Source organism: Labrus bergylta, chromosome 22, assembly GCF_963930695.1.
Source record: "Labrus bergylta chromosome 22, fLabBer1.1, whole genome shotgun sequence".
In the NCBI taxonomy this organism is placed as follows: Eukaryota; Metazoa; Chordata; class Actinopteri; order Labriformes; family Labridae; genus Labrus; species Labrus bergylta.
Window position 1 is genome coordinate 6,115,234 of NC_089216.1, and position 13,477 is coordinate 6,128,710.

The following is a 13,477-nucleotide window of genomic DNA, read 5'->3' on the forward strand; positions in this document are numbered from 1 at the left end:
TTTAGGCACTCTGACAGAAACGAGGGACCTGCGTTTTGAGATTCGAGCAAAGTCTGCTACTCTCCCCCCTCTCTGGGCGGTGTTTGAGGTGTGAAAGGAGGGACGGGAGGAGAAGGGGGGGGGAGGAGAGGAAAGAAGAGTCAAAAGGGGGAAAAAAAAAATCAGAAGAAGAAAGAAACTAGAAGGACAGTGGAAGGGGTTTAAATTGCTCTCTCCACAGAGGAGAGACGGCGGGAGCTGGGGAGGAGGAGGTGAAGAGGAGCGGCTGTGTTTATAAGTCGCTCTCGCCGTACAGGGCGCTGGAGAAGGAGATGTAGTCCAGGGCGCCAGAGGGGCCGTCGGATCCAATGTACCTGGTCATGCGGGTGATGCAGTACTCGGCCTGCTCGGGCGGCAGCTCCCTGCGCAGCTCGTCCACTGTGATGTAGTTCTGCAGGAGAGATCAGAGGGCGTCGTGTTCAGAGAAGAAACTTTCCAAAAGTCGAAAAACAAGCTCCTGATGAGGTCACACATCCGTCATGCTCACCTTGTCTGAGGCCAGAATCTTGAAGGAGGCCATGACCTGTTCCGCGGTGTCGGTCTCGGCGGTCTCGCGGGTCATGAAGTCGATGAAGGCCTGGAAGGTCACCACGCCCGTGTTGTTGGGGTCCACCAGGGTCATGATGCGAGCAAACTCCACCTCACCCTGTCAAGAGGAGAGGATTGGATCAGCTCGTTGCGCACGGCGGGAGGACAACCACATGTTAAACATTCTTTAACAAAATGAAAGTTTAACTCGAGAGTCATTTTGTCCTGAAAATAGAAATCTTCCACTCACCAGATCGTAACCCATGGAGATGAGGCAGGCACGGAAATCGTCTGGGTCCATCATGCCGTTTCTCTTCTGCAGAGAAAAAAAAAAGAAAAGATGATGAAGCAGATGTTTTCTTGCAAGCCTGAAGAGATTTGACAAAAGACTTGAGAAGTTTTCAACTTCATGGAGGACAAAAAACATGCACGATGACAGGTTTGGGGTTTTAAAAAGCATCCATCATGTCGTTTGTGCGTTTCTTGAGGTCAAAGGTTCCTTTTGGTGGTCAGTGAACGCCTCACCCTGTCGAAGTGGTTGAAGGAGGCCCTGAACTCGTTGAGCTGCTCCTGGCTGATACCCTTGGCATCGCGGGTCAGGATCTGGTTCTCCACCTCGTTGATGGTTCTGGCGATGGTGGTGAGCAGCTGCTCCCAGCCCACGCGCACGTGCTGCAGGAACAGAAGGAGAATAAATGATTATATTCAGAGAAAACGGAGAGGTGGTGGTGGTGGAGGTGGAGGGCACTGTGACGGCTGCTGTGGAGTCCTCTGTACCTCCATGTTGTAGTTGGTGTGCTTGTTGTCGAAGATGAGGGACTCCTGGCTGAGCTGGTGGTCTCCCTCCAGCTTGTCGATGTTGGATTTGTAGTTGATGATGTTCTGCTCGTACTGCTTCAGGCTGTTCATCTGTTCCTCCAGAGAGCCGGCGATGTCCACAGACACGTGGCTGATCTCCTGCAGGAGCACAGAGGAGCACAACGACATGTCCCGAGGTGACTCTGAAGATCTCGTTTCATTTGCTCCTTTTAAAACTAAACGAGCATGACTCTTTCTTTATCTATTGTAATTTGACACGTTCAACATTATTTCAAGATAAATAAGGGTAAATAATTGACACTACTGCGTCATCAAACATCTTTAAACTCCGGTGAACTATTTAGAGCATCTTAGTTCAAAGCTTTAAATGACTCCGGACCTCCATCTTGGTTTGAATCCAGGGTCCGATGATGTTGGCCTGGGCAGCAAACTGGCGCCTCAGTCTCTCGTTGGCCTGCTGTCTGGCCACCTCCTCCTGGAGCATTTGGTCTCTGAGGGGAACGAGGTGCTTCACCTGCAGGGGGACAAGTTCAATGAAGTCTCATCAGCTTCTTCTGAATGAGTTCAGACCTGCTGCTGTCTTTTCAGAACGCAGCGCACAGACGGACGTCAAACAGAAAAGAGCATCACGGTTTGTTTTAGATAAATACTGTCTGATGAATCCCACTCAGTACGGTTACACTCACAGCGTCCCACTTAGTGCTGATGTCCTGGGGGGAGAGGGTGGTGTAAGGGTTGATTCCGGACAGCTTGATGCCGTAGGTCTGGGCGATCTTCAGGATCTCGTTGTGGATTCCCATGGTGGCCATGCGCTCCTTGTCGGCCTCGGGCAGAGTGGCCTTGAACTGGTCGTGAGCCGTGATCAGACTCTGAAACGGAAGACCAAAAAGAAAATCAAGAAACAGAGCTTCAAATGAGGAGGACGCAAAGGGGCGTGTGGCGGCGACTTTTCACTTCAATGCTGACGGCTTGAGTCAGTCAACGTCACACTTAAAAATGACTTTTACATGAAAGCTTTAAGTATAAAACTTTTATCCCTTAATCATTTCCTTTTTAGGCAGCAAATTAGATAAAAAGGAAACTCTTCTTAGGATTTTTTTTATATTTGTAGATGCCAACAGGAGTGTTTCTCTAAGACATGAAACAAACAGGAGTGAGTTGAGCTAAAGGTAAATGATCGCATAAGAAAATTCTGTGATTTAAAGTGGTTAGAAACTGATATTTTAAATCCTAAAAGGGTAAAATCCACAAACTCAGGACCATATTTCTTTACTGACTAAAGAGAAAAGACAAACTCAGATGTATACAGTAAGGACTGTACAGTGTGTGTGTGTGTGTGTGTGTGACTCTGGCCGTACCTGGATCTCCTCGATGCTGTGGACGATGAACATGTCCTGAAGGTCCTCCATGGCTCCGTCCATCCAGTTGTTGAAGGGCGCCGCCCTCTTGGCGAACTCCAGGTACAGCTGGTCGATGGTCTCCCACAGCTTCTCCACACGCTACACACACACACACACACACAAACACACACATGATAAATAAGACACTTCTTTAACGTTGACTCAAACCCAACTAACCTTCATGTAATTTGACGTTTTGGGTGCCGTACCTCCAGAGAGTCTCTCCTCTTCTGGGTCAGGGTGCCCAGGTTGTCCCACTGGTCACAGATGCCCTGACAGCGGGTGTTGACTGTGGCAGCATCGTGGTAGTCCAGCTCACTGTCGGAGAAGACGACATGATGAATACATGTCTGATGAATGAAGAAACTTTCCTTTAAGTTGCACCAAATCTTCCCCAAATATCTGTCCCTGCACCATTTGAATATTTAATTCCATCACACAGTTGTGATTTTTTTTTTCATCCTGCGTTCCAAAGGTCATCTGATAACATTTTCCTTTTGAAGTTATGGATGATAAATGATTTGTGGCGCACATACATATTCAGCTTTAAGATGCTGAACGGCTCATATTTAACTGTAAGTAGCATCAAAGAAGCCTGAGGAGTGGGGAGGAATAAGAACAAGTGAGATCAGAGGTTTCTGCTCTTTCATGAACCCTCCTTTCATCTGGTATATGTCGCTCATTAAAATCTTCTCTATTCATCCCATTCGTCTTTTGTTCTTCACTGAGTTCCTCGCCTGCCTCTGACAAATCTCAGAATATCACCATTCTCTCTCAGTTACACACTTTTTATGTCCCACCCGTTTCTTTCCATGCACTGTAACTTTGAAACAGACAGATACACCTGCAGTACACTAGAGAAGTCTTACTTGAGCTCCTGGGCGATGGCAGCGATCTGCTCCACTCTGTCCTGGTGAGCTGCCAGGTCGCTCTCGAAGGCCTCGTGCTTCCTCATCAGGGCTCTGATCTCCATCAGAGAGGCGGACTCAAAGTCCTTCTGGGACAGCAGGTCCTCCTTACCTAAAACACACAGACCGTTTGATGTGAATCAGCCTCATCTTCACAGATTCAAACGACAAACCTCCTCCGACTGTCTGCCCTTTTCTCTCTCTCTCACGGTAGAATTTGATCGTCCCTATGAATGGCTCAACTGTTTCATGGCTCTGTATGATTGTATCATGTGATTTATCCTGACCTTTGCAGTGTTTCATTACTTTTAATGGCGTTTGATCACAATGAGACAGTGGAGAGTGTGAAGAATGGAGGTAAGGTGACAGTTTAACTTCATCAAAAAGCATGAAAGCGTCAACTGAGCCGAAAGAACATCATTCAAATTCTATTTCCATAATTGATTCCACATATTTTATTTACAAATTATAATCCCTAATCAACTATTTCAAAGAGACAATCTTTAAACTCTTTTGGTTTTCTTTAAAAAGTCAAACTAATTAAACATTCAGGGTCGTCATCACCGTGTCTTCAGTCCTCCTTACCTCCGGTCCAGGACTCGTGCATGGAACACTTCTGCTTGAACTTCTCGGCCAGGTGATCGAGTCTCTCCAGACGGCGGATCTCGGTGAGCAGCCACTCCTCGTAGCCCTTCTCCACCTGCTCCAGACCCTTCCAGGCATTGGCAATATCCTGACGGAGAGAGAGAAACGTAACAGCACTGCAAGCTGAGAAGATTGTCTTTGTACTTTTGTTGTTTGGTGAGAACTTTATGATTCTTGTTGGCTCACAGACTAGAGGGCTTCAAAAGGATCTCATCAGTTTTAGAGGATAGAAAACTAAATGAGATCCTCAGTAAAGCTACAACGACACACTGATCTAAAAACCTGTGCTGCTCACCGACACCATCTTGCCCTCGGAGGGCATGAAGGCGGGCCTGTTGCTCAGCCTCAGCTTGGTCTGCAGGGTGTTGAAGTTGATCTCCAGCTGGCACTTCTCCTGCACGCGGGGCGGCTTGTGGATGCGGCGGTAGTCGCGGAAGTCCTCCAGCTTCTGCTGCATGGAGCGCATGGTCTGCTCGGCCACGCGGTTCTCCAGCCAGGGGATAGTGCGGCGGATCCACTCCAGCAGCTACGGGACGGACGGAAACGGAGAGAATGTTGAAAACAACGTGTCTCCATCCCCTTTGTGTGGATGACTTATATCCACTTTAAATGTTTGTGTTGACATCCTAGTGTCCAACAAATGAAGCTTGACATTTCTCCACCAAAAACAATGTTGCAAATGTCATTTATTGATCATATTTGTCTATAATTTGTAAAGTCTACATTCATCCTGTTTATAGCTTCTCCTCGATCTTTCTTGTTTTGCCTGCAGTGTTTTAGTTCTGTGTCATAAAAGGTCAGCAGCAGGATCAGAAAGTGTACAGAGAAGAAACCCAGCGTGTTCAAACTGCAGGGACTTCAGAGTGTTTCTGCAGAGGAGGACGATGTGCAGGACAGACTGAGCGTGGGAGGATTCGGTTGCAGCGGTTTCTCACCTCGCTGGCCAGCTTCTCGTACTCCTCCATCAGCTTCTCGTTCTCCTGGTTGACGGCCAGAACCTTACAGATACGGTTAGCAGCAGTCTCAGCCTGAGAGAGGGGAGGCAGACACAACATTTAAATATGTTTCTCTTACATGTGTTCATCAGGACTGCTGCTACATGTCGTGGATGTGTTCCAGGTCTAATCTGTTAAAAATCAATTAAACAGCGATGCACTTTTTTTTTTTTACTCACAAAGCTTCTGAGTCAAAATGTTTTCAGAAATAAAAACAGGATGTCGTCTCACCTGTTCAGCTCCAGCGAAGGCGTGGTAGAAGCAGGACACATAGGTCATGATGGCTTTCTCATCGGGCTTGGGTGTGTTCACAATATCTGAGAGAGGAACAAAAACATCAAGGATCCTTTTCCTGACCTGAAATCACGTTTCAAAACGTACTTAGTTTGACATCATTTAATAACTGCTGGGAAAGTAAAAACAAAATCATTTCCTGCTGGAATCTTTTGCGCCGTTTCAGATCAAAACGTTTCAGAGGTCAGAACAATCTGTGGTTCAGAAAAAAGCTTTCAACCGATTATTATGCATTTATTTTGAGTTCGTCTTGACCTCCGTGCTTGTTTCATTTTGTTTGTACTCTTCCCTCAGTGGAGGATTTTCAGGTTGTGTTCCTGCAGAGGTATTCTTAATGCAGTTTGTGCAGCCTCACCTTCAGCGTCAAGCATCTTGGGGATGTCCAGGAACTTCTCAGCCACCTCGAAGGCGGTGTTCAGGTTACCAATGGGGTCGTCCTACAGGCAGACACATTGACTGTAAACTGTACTGTGTGGGTTTGTCATGACATCACACATTAACTCATGTGACCAGTTACGTTTGAAATCTTTAAAAAAGCTCGGTTACTAATTAGGCTCAATAAATCTGCTTTTCATGATGATGAAGCTCCTGGTCCGATTTATCAAACATCTTGATATTTTATCAAATTAGTCTAGCTAGTGTCTCATGAGGAACTCGCATTAGACATGATATCATGGTGAGGATCAATCCTGACAACTCAGAACAAGAGAAAGCAAATAAGGAAAGGCAGATGAGAATGACAGGATATAAAAGAAAGAAAGGAGGGAAGGAAGGAGAGAGCACCTTTCTCAGTTTGGAGTAGTCAATGAGGTCAGGTCTGTGTCTGTGGATGAGGGCGCACAGAGCCAGGCCGTCCTTCCAACTGAGCCACGACAACAAGAGGAGGACGAGGAGGGAAGGGGAGATACAGGGAAAAAAGGAGGATGAGGAGAGAAAAGGAAGATAAAGGAAATAAAGGAGGATGAGGAGAGAAAAGGAAGATAAAGGAAATAAAGGAGGATGAGGAGAGAAGGTAAAAAAAAACAGGATGAGTAAGGATGTAAAGTCGATTGTGTGAAGAGATACAGAAACATGGTAACACACTACATGGGAGGAGAACAAACAGGAAGCTGCAGTTCCTCGTTTATGCCACAGTCTGGCGTTGTAGACTCACCTGATGTGGAAGTTCTGCACGTTGACGTTCCTGTAGGGGGCAGTCTTCCTCTGGCACCACAGCAGCAGACCCTCCTTAGCAGAGGTCTCTGAAAAAAGAGGAGGAGGAAGAGGGAGAGGAAGAGAATTAAAAAACAAAAGCAGTGTTAATCAAGTATTGTGATTATTAGTAAGAGAAGGAAAGACGGGGGGGGTGATGTTAAATCAAGAACAAAAACAAGATGTTAAATCAAACAAAGAAGCCTTAAGAAAGATGCTAAATGATTCAAATCAAGACAATTATCAGTTTATAAATCTGTACTTTTGAGGTTCTAGCTAGTGAGTTTGAAAATGTCCAGCACAAGAGGAAGAGGCACTGAGAGAGTTTAGGTGTCAAAAGGAGCTTAAGCTAAAAGACAGCAGGAGATATTGAAGATCAGGAGCAATAAAAGTGGAGTTACAGACGGTGACTTGGAGGTGAGGTTTGGAGGGGTAAACCAGGTCTTAAGTCTTTATAAACAAACGTTTATTGTTTGTCTGCCTGACGACATGAAGGTCCCCAGAAAAGGAGACGAGGTGAGGAGACAGTTCACAGAAGTTTGTTCTGTGCAGAAGATCGTAAACTAAGATGAACTTCAGTGAATACACATCAGGTATAACGAGCAGAGTGTGAATGATTTGAACGTGCTCTGCTCTGCACAACATTTTGACATGTTTGCACTTTCTGTCAAATCTCACTTTAACACAGAGGAAGTATTCAGTGTGTGTTTTCATGAGTGTGTACCATCATCACTGACTCGGGCATTATCAGGTGTGTATGTTGTGTTTGTAAGACAGATGGGTTGATTGTAGCTTTCAGCTGTTTGACCTCATGTAATAACTGAGTGTTATTATCTTCTTCTTATTTGAACTCACTTCATTCAAAAAGAAAGGGGTGTCATTGTCGGACCTGTTCTTTGTGTCACTTTGTTTTTAAAGTTATTAATGAAATATGTGATTTACACTTTGTTTTCTTTTTAGGACACCTTTACCTGATGTGTTTTAACTAATCCCTGCAGCTCAAATCAACATCACAGCACCAGTGGTTTCTTTTGTACTGGGAGAATACAGTCTGTGAGGAAGGAGCTAAACAATAAGAACTACAAAAACTACAGAAACTATGAACTATTAATGACACACACACACACACACACACACAGAGACACACCTTCCACAGAGATGTCTTGGATGGCGAAGCGCAGAATGATGGTCCAGATCATACCAAGAGTCATCTTCACATTACCGTCAACAATTTCTGTAAACACACACATAGAAGCACAAATCAACGACATGATGTTAACGTCATTAGAGAACATGTAAAATCAGTCTCTGTCAGGTCACAAGTTCAGAGTGTGGCAACCACACACAGCTCTGGAAGCTGCAGCTGAAGCTACAAATTGAATCTCGCACTTCTCGAAGGCTTAAGACGAAAACTTGGCTGCAATTAAAGTGATGAAAATTAACGCTGCACAGAAATGAACTGAACGGCTTCTGAAGATTTGTGATTTGAAGCTCTCACCAACTTTTCATGAACTCTCAGTCTGATCAGTTTTTTTTTTCTTCTTCTGAGTATTTACTCAGTTTATCATGATGACAGTTACTGCACTTTTTCTCTCTGGTCACAAACCACTCATAAAAGTAGTACATATCTACTATTTCATTACTGACATCTAATTTAAGCCCTAACCCTGCCAAGTGAATTTCCTCCATGTCCTCTCATGTTGTCTTCATCCTATCTTAACCTCAGCGAGTTCAAATGAATGTGGAGTATTTTAACATCCTGCTGTTTGTTTATCGTTATTCCTCATGTTCACTCTCACTTCTTTATGTGTCTCCTCAGCTTTACTGCTACAGTGTTTATCTTCTAGCTTCACTTTGACCCTAGTGCAATTAAATGTAGCTTAATAATTCATTTTACAACCACTTCACCTTTTTGTGGTTTTGAACTGTGTGTACAGCATAGATGAACATCAACAGATGGGCAGAAAACTGATGTAATGTGGAGATTATTTTGCAGGATGGCAGATCACATATACAGAGTTTGTCAATAATTGTGGATGAAAGAGGACGACGAGTGGATTGCAGATACTGTCTTGAGTTTGTTGGGGTATTAATACTTTAGTTTCCTGCCACTGCACTCATCTGAATTCTCCTGACGCTGTGGACTTCACTGACCATCTGGTGCTCAGAACAAAATGCAGATTCTCAGTGACCTTGGTATGTTTTAATAAGAAAATGAGAGAGGGAGGGCAATATTAATAATAAGAGGGACGTTTTGAGTCTCACCCTCAGCACCAATAGACACCAGTTTGACCCCCTTGCTGCAGATGAAGTCCAGAGCTTTGTTCACGTTGGCGATCTTGTGGAAACGCATCTTGCCTTTGTCAGGTTTGGGCAGCCTCTCCCCTGAAAGACAACAGAAAAGATTTACTACAGCCGAACGCATTGTTCCAATTCTTCAACACAACTGACGGGAGAATATTTGGAAATCTATTCATTGTGCAGCAGACATGTTGAACATGAAATGTGTTGATATGTTGCTGATGATGACATCGTCTCTACATTTTGTCTTCTGTTAAATAAAACAGACGACTAGTGCATCGTTAAAGAATCCTCCGGGTTTCTCCTTCAGTACATCTCAAATAGATATTTATGACAATGTTGACAATATCTATGTTGCTGTTTCCATACGGCTTTATGTTTATAGAAATAATATGATCTTTTCCAATAATGAAAAGGTTTCCAAACAGCATCCTATCATGGCTGAATACAGGTACATGACCCACAACGGTAAATCAACAAAAAGTGTGTTGGTGTGTTGATGAAGATGCACCTGATATGACCTCCAGCAGCAGCATGAGTTTGAGGCCATTTCTGAAATCCTCTTCAATGTTATCGATCTGTGTCCCAGCCTTCCTCAAGTGGGAGTTACACCAAGCTGTGAAAGTCTGAGAGAGAGCGAGAGAGAGAGAGAGAGAGAGAGAGAGAGAGAGAGAGAGAGAGAGAGAGAGAGAGAGAGAGAGAGAGAGATGGGGTCACACAATGTCACCTGTCGGATTGTACGACATTCACAGACACTGACAGGAGACAACACAACTTTACCTGCTACACACGCTAGAAACAAAACTGTATCCAAGAGACATACGTACACACACACACACACACACACACACACACACACACACACACACACACACACACACTGCATGATTTTCCCTTTCAGAGCAGTGTGGAAACAGCTGACCAAGGCCTGAACTGTCCTCTTCACTTGTTTTTGTGGCTGCTGACGTTGAGAACAACACACACACACACACACACACACACACACACGCACACACAAACAGAGTTATATCACGTTTGATGTCCTCTATCCAAATATAGGATATAGTTATTTTTTTAACACCTTTAGTTAGAAATCATTCTACATCCTCTGTAATAACTAAATAAACAAAAGACACTAAATTAACGGTCTTTTACTGTAAATAACAAATTACAACAGCTTGTATATTTTTTTCCTTTAGCCAGTAAAACCAGCACAGAACTCAGACTGTTTGGTGTTTCTTGAAATTGACTTTGCAAGTGACGAAAACAAAACCCACCAAGTTATATTCAACAACAAAATGTTGAAGCCTCTACCAGCGTGTTTCAGTGATCGTGCCTTTACTGGAGACAAATTGACAACAACATGAACAGTCAGAGTCACACAGCTCTACAGCAGGTTACTGACTGGAAAGTCCAATATCCGGTACTGTGGAGAGGAGAGTAGGTGCTGTGTCTTTCAAACGGCAGGTTTCTCATTTTAAACAGCAAACTGCACACTAGGTGGTGTTACTGTGTGCACAAGGTGCAGATTGCACAAGCCGATTTAAATGCCTCTCGGCTGCTGACAGCTTGCTTCACTCTTGAAAATTGCCTAATGGCATCTGACTTGCACATTGGGGACAATTCAAATAGTTCAATCAGGCTGCCAAATCGATCGCTGGATGGTACTCTGTGAGGCGTTCATGGTGTTTAGCTTCAAATGTGAATATGGGCTGTGTGTGAGGGTATGCGTATGTGCGTGCTTTAGCTGCTGCTGCAGAGCCAAAACTTTGCCAGGGTTTGGAGGATGTGTGGGTGTAGGAGCAGAATAAGTACATGAGCTGAATAACTAACTACAGATGACAGTGTGGGCGGAGAGAAAGAGAGAAAGAGAGAAAGAGAGAGAGGGTTTGTGCTCAGCAGGTGAGAACATGAATTACCATTTCAGCCGAGTGCATTAAACAATCCAGAAATCAAACCATACATGTCCCTGTACAGTACGTGGGCGTGTATTTGCATCTATGTGCACTTTCATGCTTATCGCTTGCACTCGAGTGTGACTGTAGAGCCACAAGGTTGGACAGAGAAGCAAAGCCGCTGAGATAGACAAGACAGAAGAGATGGTGACACGGGGAAAAAAAGGAAAAAAAAGAGACAGAGACAGAGAGAAACTATACCAGTGGCTGAGTGACAGAAGGAAAAAGACGAGAAGAAGTGTGAAGAAAACACGCTCCACGCAGGGAGAATCCACACATCTAATTTTCTCCAGTTTCTCAGTTCTGCTGATTTTCTGCTCTAATCCATCCGTTATTTAGCAAGCTGAGTATCTTCAGGTTTTCACACGATTATTTGACAAAAAAAATAACAATTTAATACGTTGATCATCATGAAACTGCTATGGAAATTTTTTTCACAGCTTTGAAATTTAATAGACAAAATAAATTGAGTAAATCTGTGATTGTGTGTGTTTACTCATACCATAAAAGTAAGCTGGATATAAACATGTCCTTTATATTGAAATGCAGCAAAGGAATGCTTTAAAGCATTACGAAAAAGCTCAGGTTTGTCACGAGATCTTGAGTTCCTAACATTTGCAGGGTATGAGCTATCAATGGAGAATAATAAAAGGAATGGTTCTTTGCTTGAGTATATCTGTTAATCATTGTCAGTAACACCCCATCAATGATTCTCATCAAACTACTTTTACTTTCTTTTAATGTCTTGTAATGCGATTCATTTTTAGCTCTAACTCTTTATAGAAGCTTTTGTCGTTATAACACCATTTTCTTCTTTATGTCTTACTTTACTTTTTTGAGTAAGCCCTCGTATAGCACTTTGATTGGCCTTCTTTTAATTAATAGTCCTACATAATCAAACTTGCATGTATATTATTAAAAAAATAAATCCAGCCACATCATGAAAAATCTACAGTTCTTTTTGCAAATTACAATTTTCAATGAAGTACTTTTACAGGTTTTAAATATCTTTAAATTCAGTACTGGTACTTATTTATCCTTGGGTAGGATCTTCTACTTCTATTATTTTATTCAGGCTGTGTTTAAAGAGCACGTAGACACAGCTGAAGAAAGAGAAAGAGCGAGGCCGTTAAGAGGAGAAGTGAGAGGAGTGACAGGAATGCCCAGGCCCCGGTGTAATTTGATGTACGGGTCTGGAGAGGAGAAGGGGCCGCCTGTCCAACCAGCCGGGGTCCCAGCAGGTGCTTGTCTCTTTTGCCATGCATGACCAAATTTAGACAGGCTCCTAATCCAGCACACACAGGCCACCGGGCCAAGGCGGAGAGGGGACGAGAAGGTGTGTGTGTGAAGGAGGGAGGCAGTGGAGAGCTGGAGAGCTGGAGAGGCAGGGAGAGGGAGAGGTGGGGGCTAAATTAGGTAGAAGAGGAGGGGAGAAGATTGAAAAATGGAGGGAGGGCAGAGGAGGCTAAATCGGGTTGCTATGGGACACCGGCGGACAGCTGAGAAGGCAGGATTCCTGAGGTGAACTGTAAGAGTCCAAGACGGAGAGGGAGGAAGAGGAGGAGGGGGAGCGGAGGAGGAGGGGGGGGCAAATAGGGGAGGAAGGAATGGATTGAAGAGTATGACGTGCATAAAATAATAACTGGAGAAAGTGTGGGAAAGATGAGAGGGGTGAAGACAACATCAAAGGAGGGCTGTTCAAAGCTAAACATGGCGGTAATTGAAATAAAAGATAAGCTAATAAAGCTAAATATACCAACGTAATTTGGGATTCATTAAAACTAAAATGTTGACCAGAGCACCGCAGGACAGAAAAACAATTATCTGACATAGCAGCGAACGCTACTATTACAATTCCTCCGCCTGTAATGCTCTATTATCTCATCCTGTGGGTTTGGGTTAATGCCTGGTGGTCTCACCGGCATGAAGTCACCCTCCATCCTAACCTCATCCCCCCTCCGCCCCCCCTCCGCCCCCCCTCCGCCCCCTCTCTTCTGTCTTTCCACACCTGTCGGTCTGGCCTTTTTACAGGTCCTTCCTGCAAAATGAGGTCACAGTGGACCAGCTGAAGGCCTTTCATAACTAACTCCCCCCTCCCCCCCTCCCCCCCTCCCCCCCACCACCACCACCATCCTCAAGGGGAATCAGGGCTGCTGACCCTCAAAAACAGCTGACACGTACATACACACACGTTCCCACACACAGATCTGAACAGGCTTGTGGAGCTCTTAATAATGTCAGCGGGCTCTGCTGTCCGTCAAGGAGCTGACGCAATCAAAGCACTGTGTGGAGTTACACCTGCCGGCCTCAGAGGGGCGGCCACGAGCAACAGATCGATATCTGCACCTTATTTACCTCTGCAAAGCCCAGAGATTGTTAAGAGCATATCTTAAGGTGGATCG

The 13,477-nt window shown here is 44.5% G+C and overlaps 1 protein-coding gene across 1 annotated transcript in view; it reads right to left on the reverse strand.

The window, feature by feature from the left end:
* Positions 1-41: 41 nt before the first annotated feature.
* Positions 42-13,477, reverse strand: part of actn3b (actinin alpha 3b) — a 28,348-nt gene continuing 14,912 nt past the window's right edge. Inside the window, exons 2-21 of the mRNA XM_020640344.3 lie at positions 9,632-9,746; positions 9,085-9,204; positions 7,967-8,053; positions 6,782-6,869; positions 6,412-6,490; positions 5,984-6,065; positions 5,566-5,651; positions 5,275-5,367; positions 4,635-4,865; positions 4,280-4,427; positions 3,656-3,806; positions 2,996-3,104; positions 2,745-2,885; positions 2,073-2,255; positions 1,766-1,900; positions 1,345-1,524; positions 1,093-1,239; positions 818-883; positions 527-685; positions 42-430 (exon numbers count right to left, since the gene is read on the reverse strand). Coding sequence (XP_020496000.1) covers positions 272-430; positions 527-685; positions 818-883; positions 1,093-1,239; positions 1,345-1,524; positions 1,766-1,900; positions 2,073-2,255; positions 2,745-2,885; positions 2,996-3,104; positions 3,656-3,806; positions 4,280-4,427; positions 4,635-4,865; positions 5,275-5,367; positions 5,566-5,651; positions 5,984-6,065; positions 6,412-6,490; positions 6,782-6,869; positions 7,967-8,053; positions 9,085-9,204; positions 9,632-9,746 — 2,559 coding nt within the window. The 3' untranslated portion in view covers positions 42-271. The remainder of the gene's footprint in view (positions 431-526; positions 686-817; positions 884-1,092; positions 1,240-1,344; positions 1,525-1,765; positions 1,901-2,072; positions 2,256-2,744; positions 2,886-2,995; positions 3,105-3,655; positions 3,807-4,279; positions 4,428-4,634; positions 4,866-5,274; positions 5,368-5,565; positions 5,652-5,983; positions 6,066-6,411; positions 6,491-6,781; positions 6,870-7,966; positions 8,054-9,084; positions 9,205-9,631; positions 9,747-13,477) is intronic.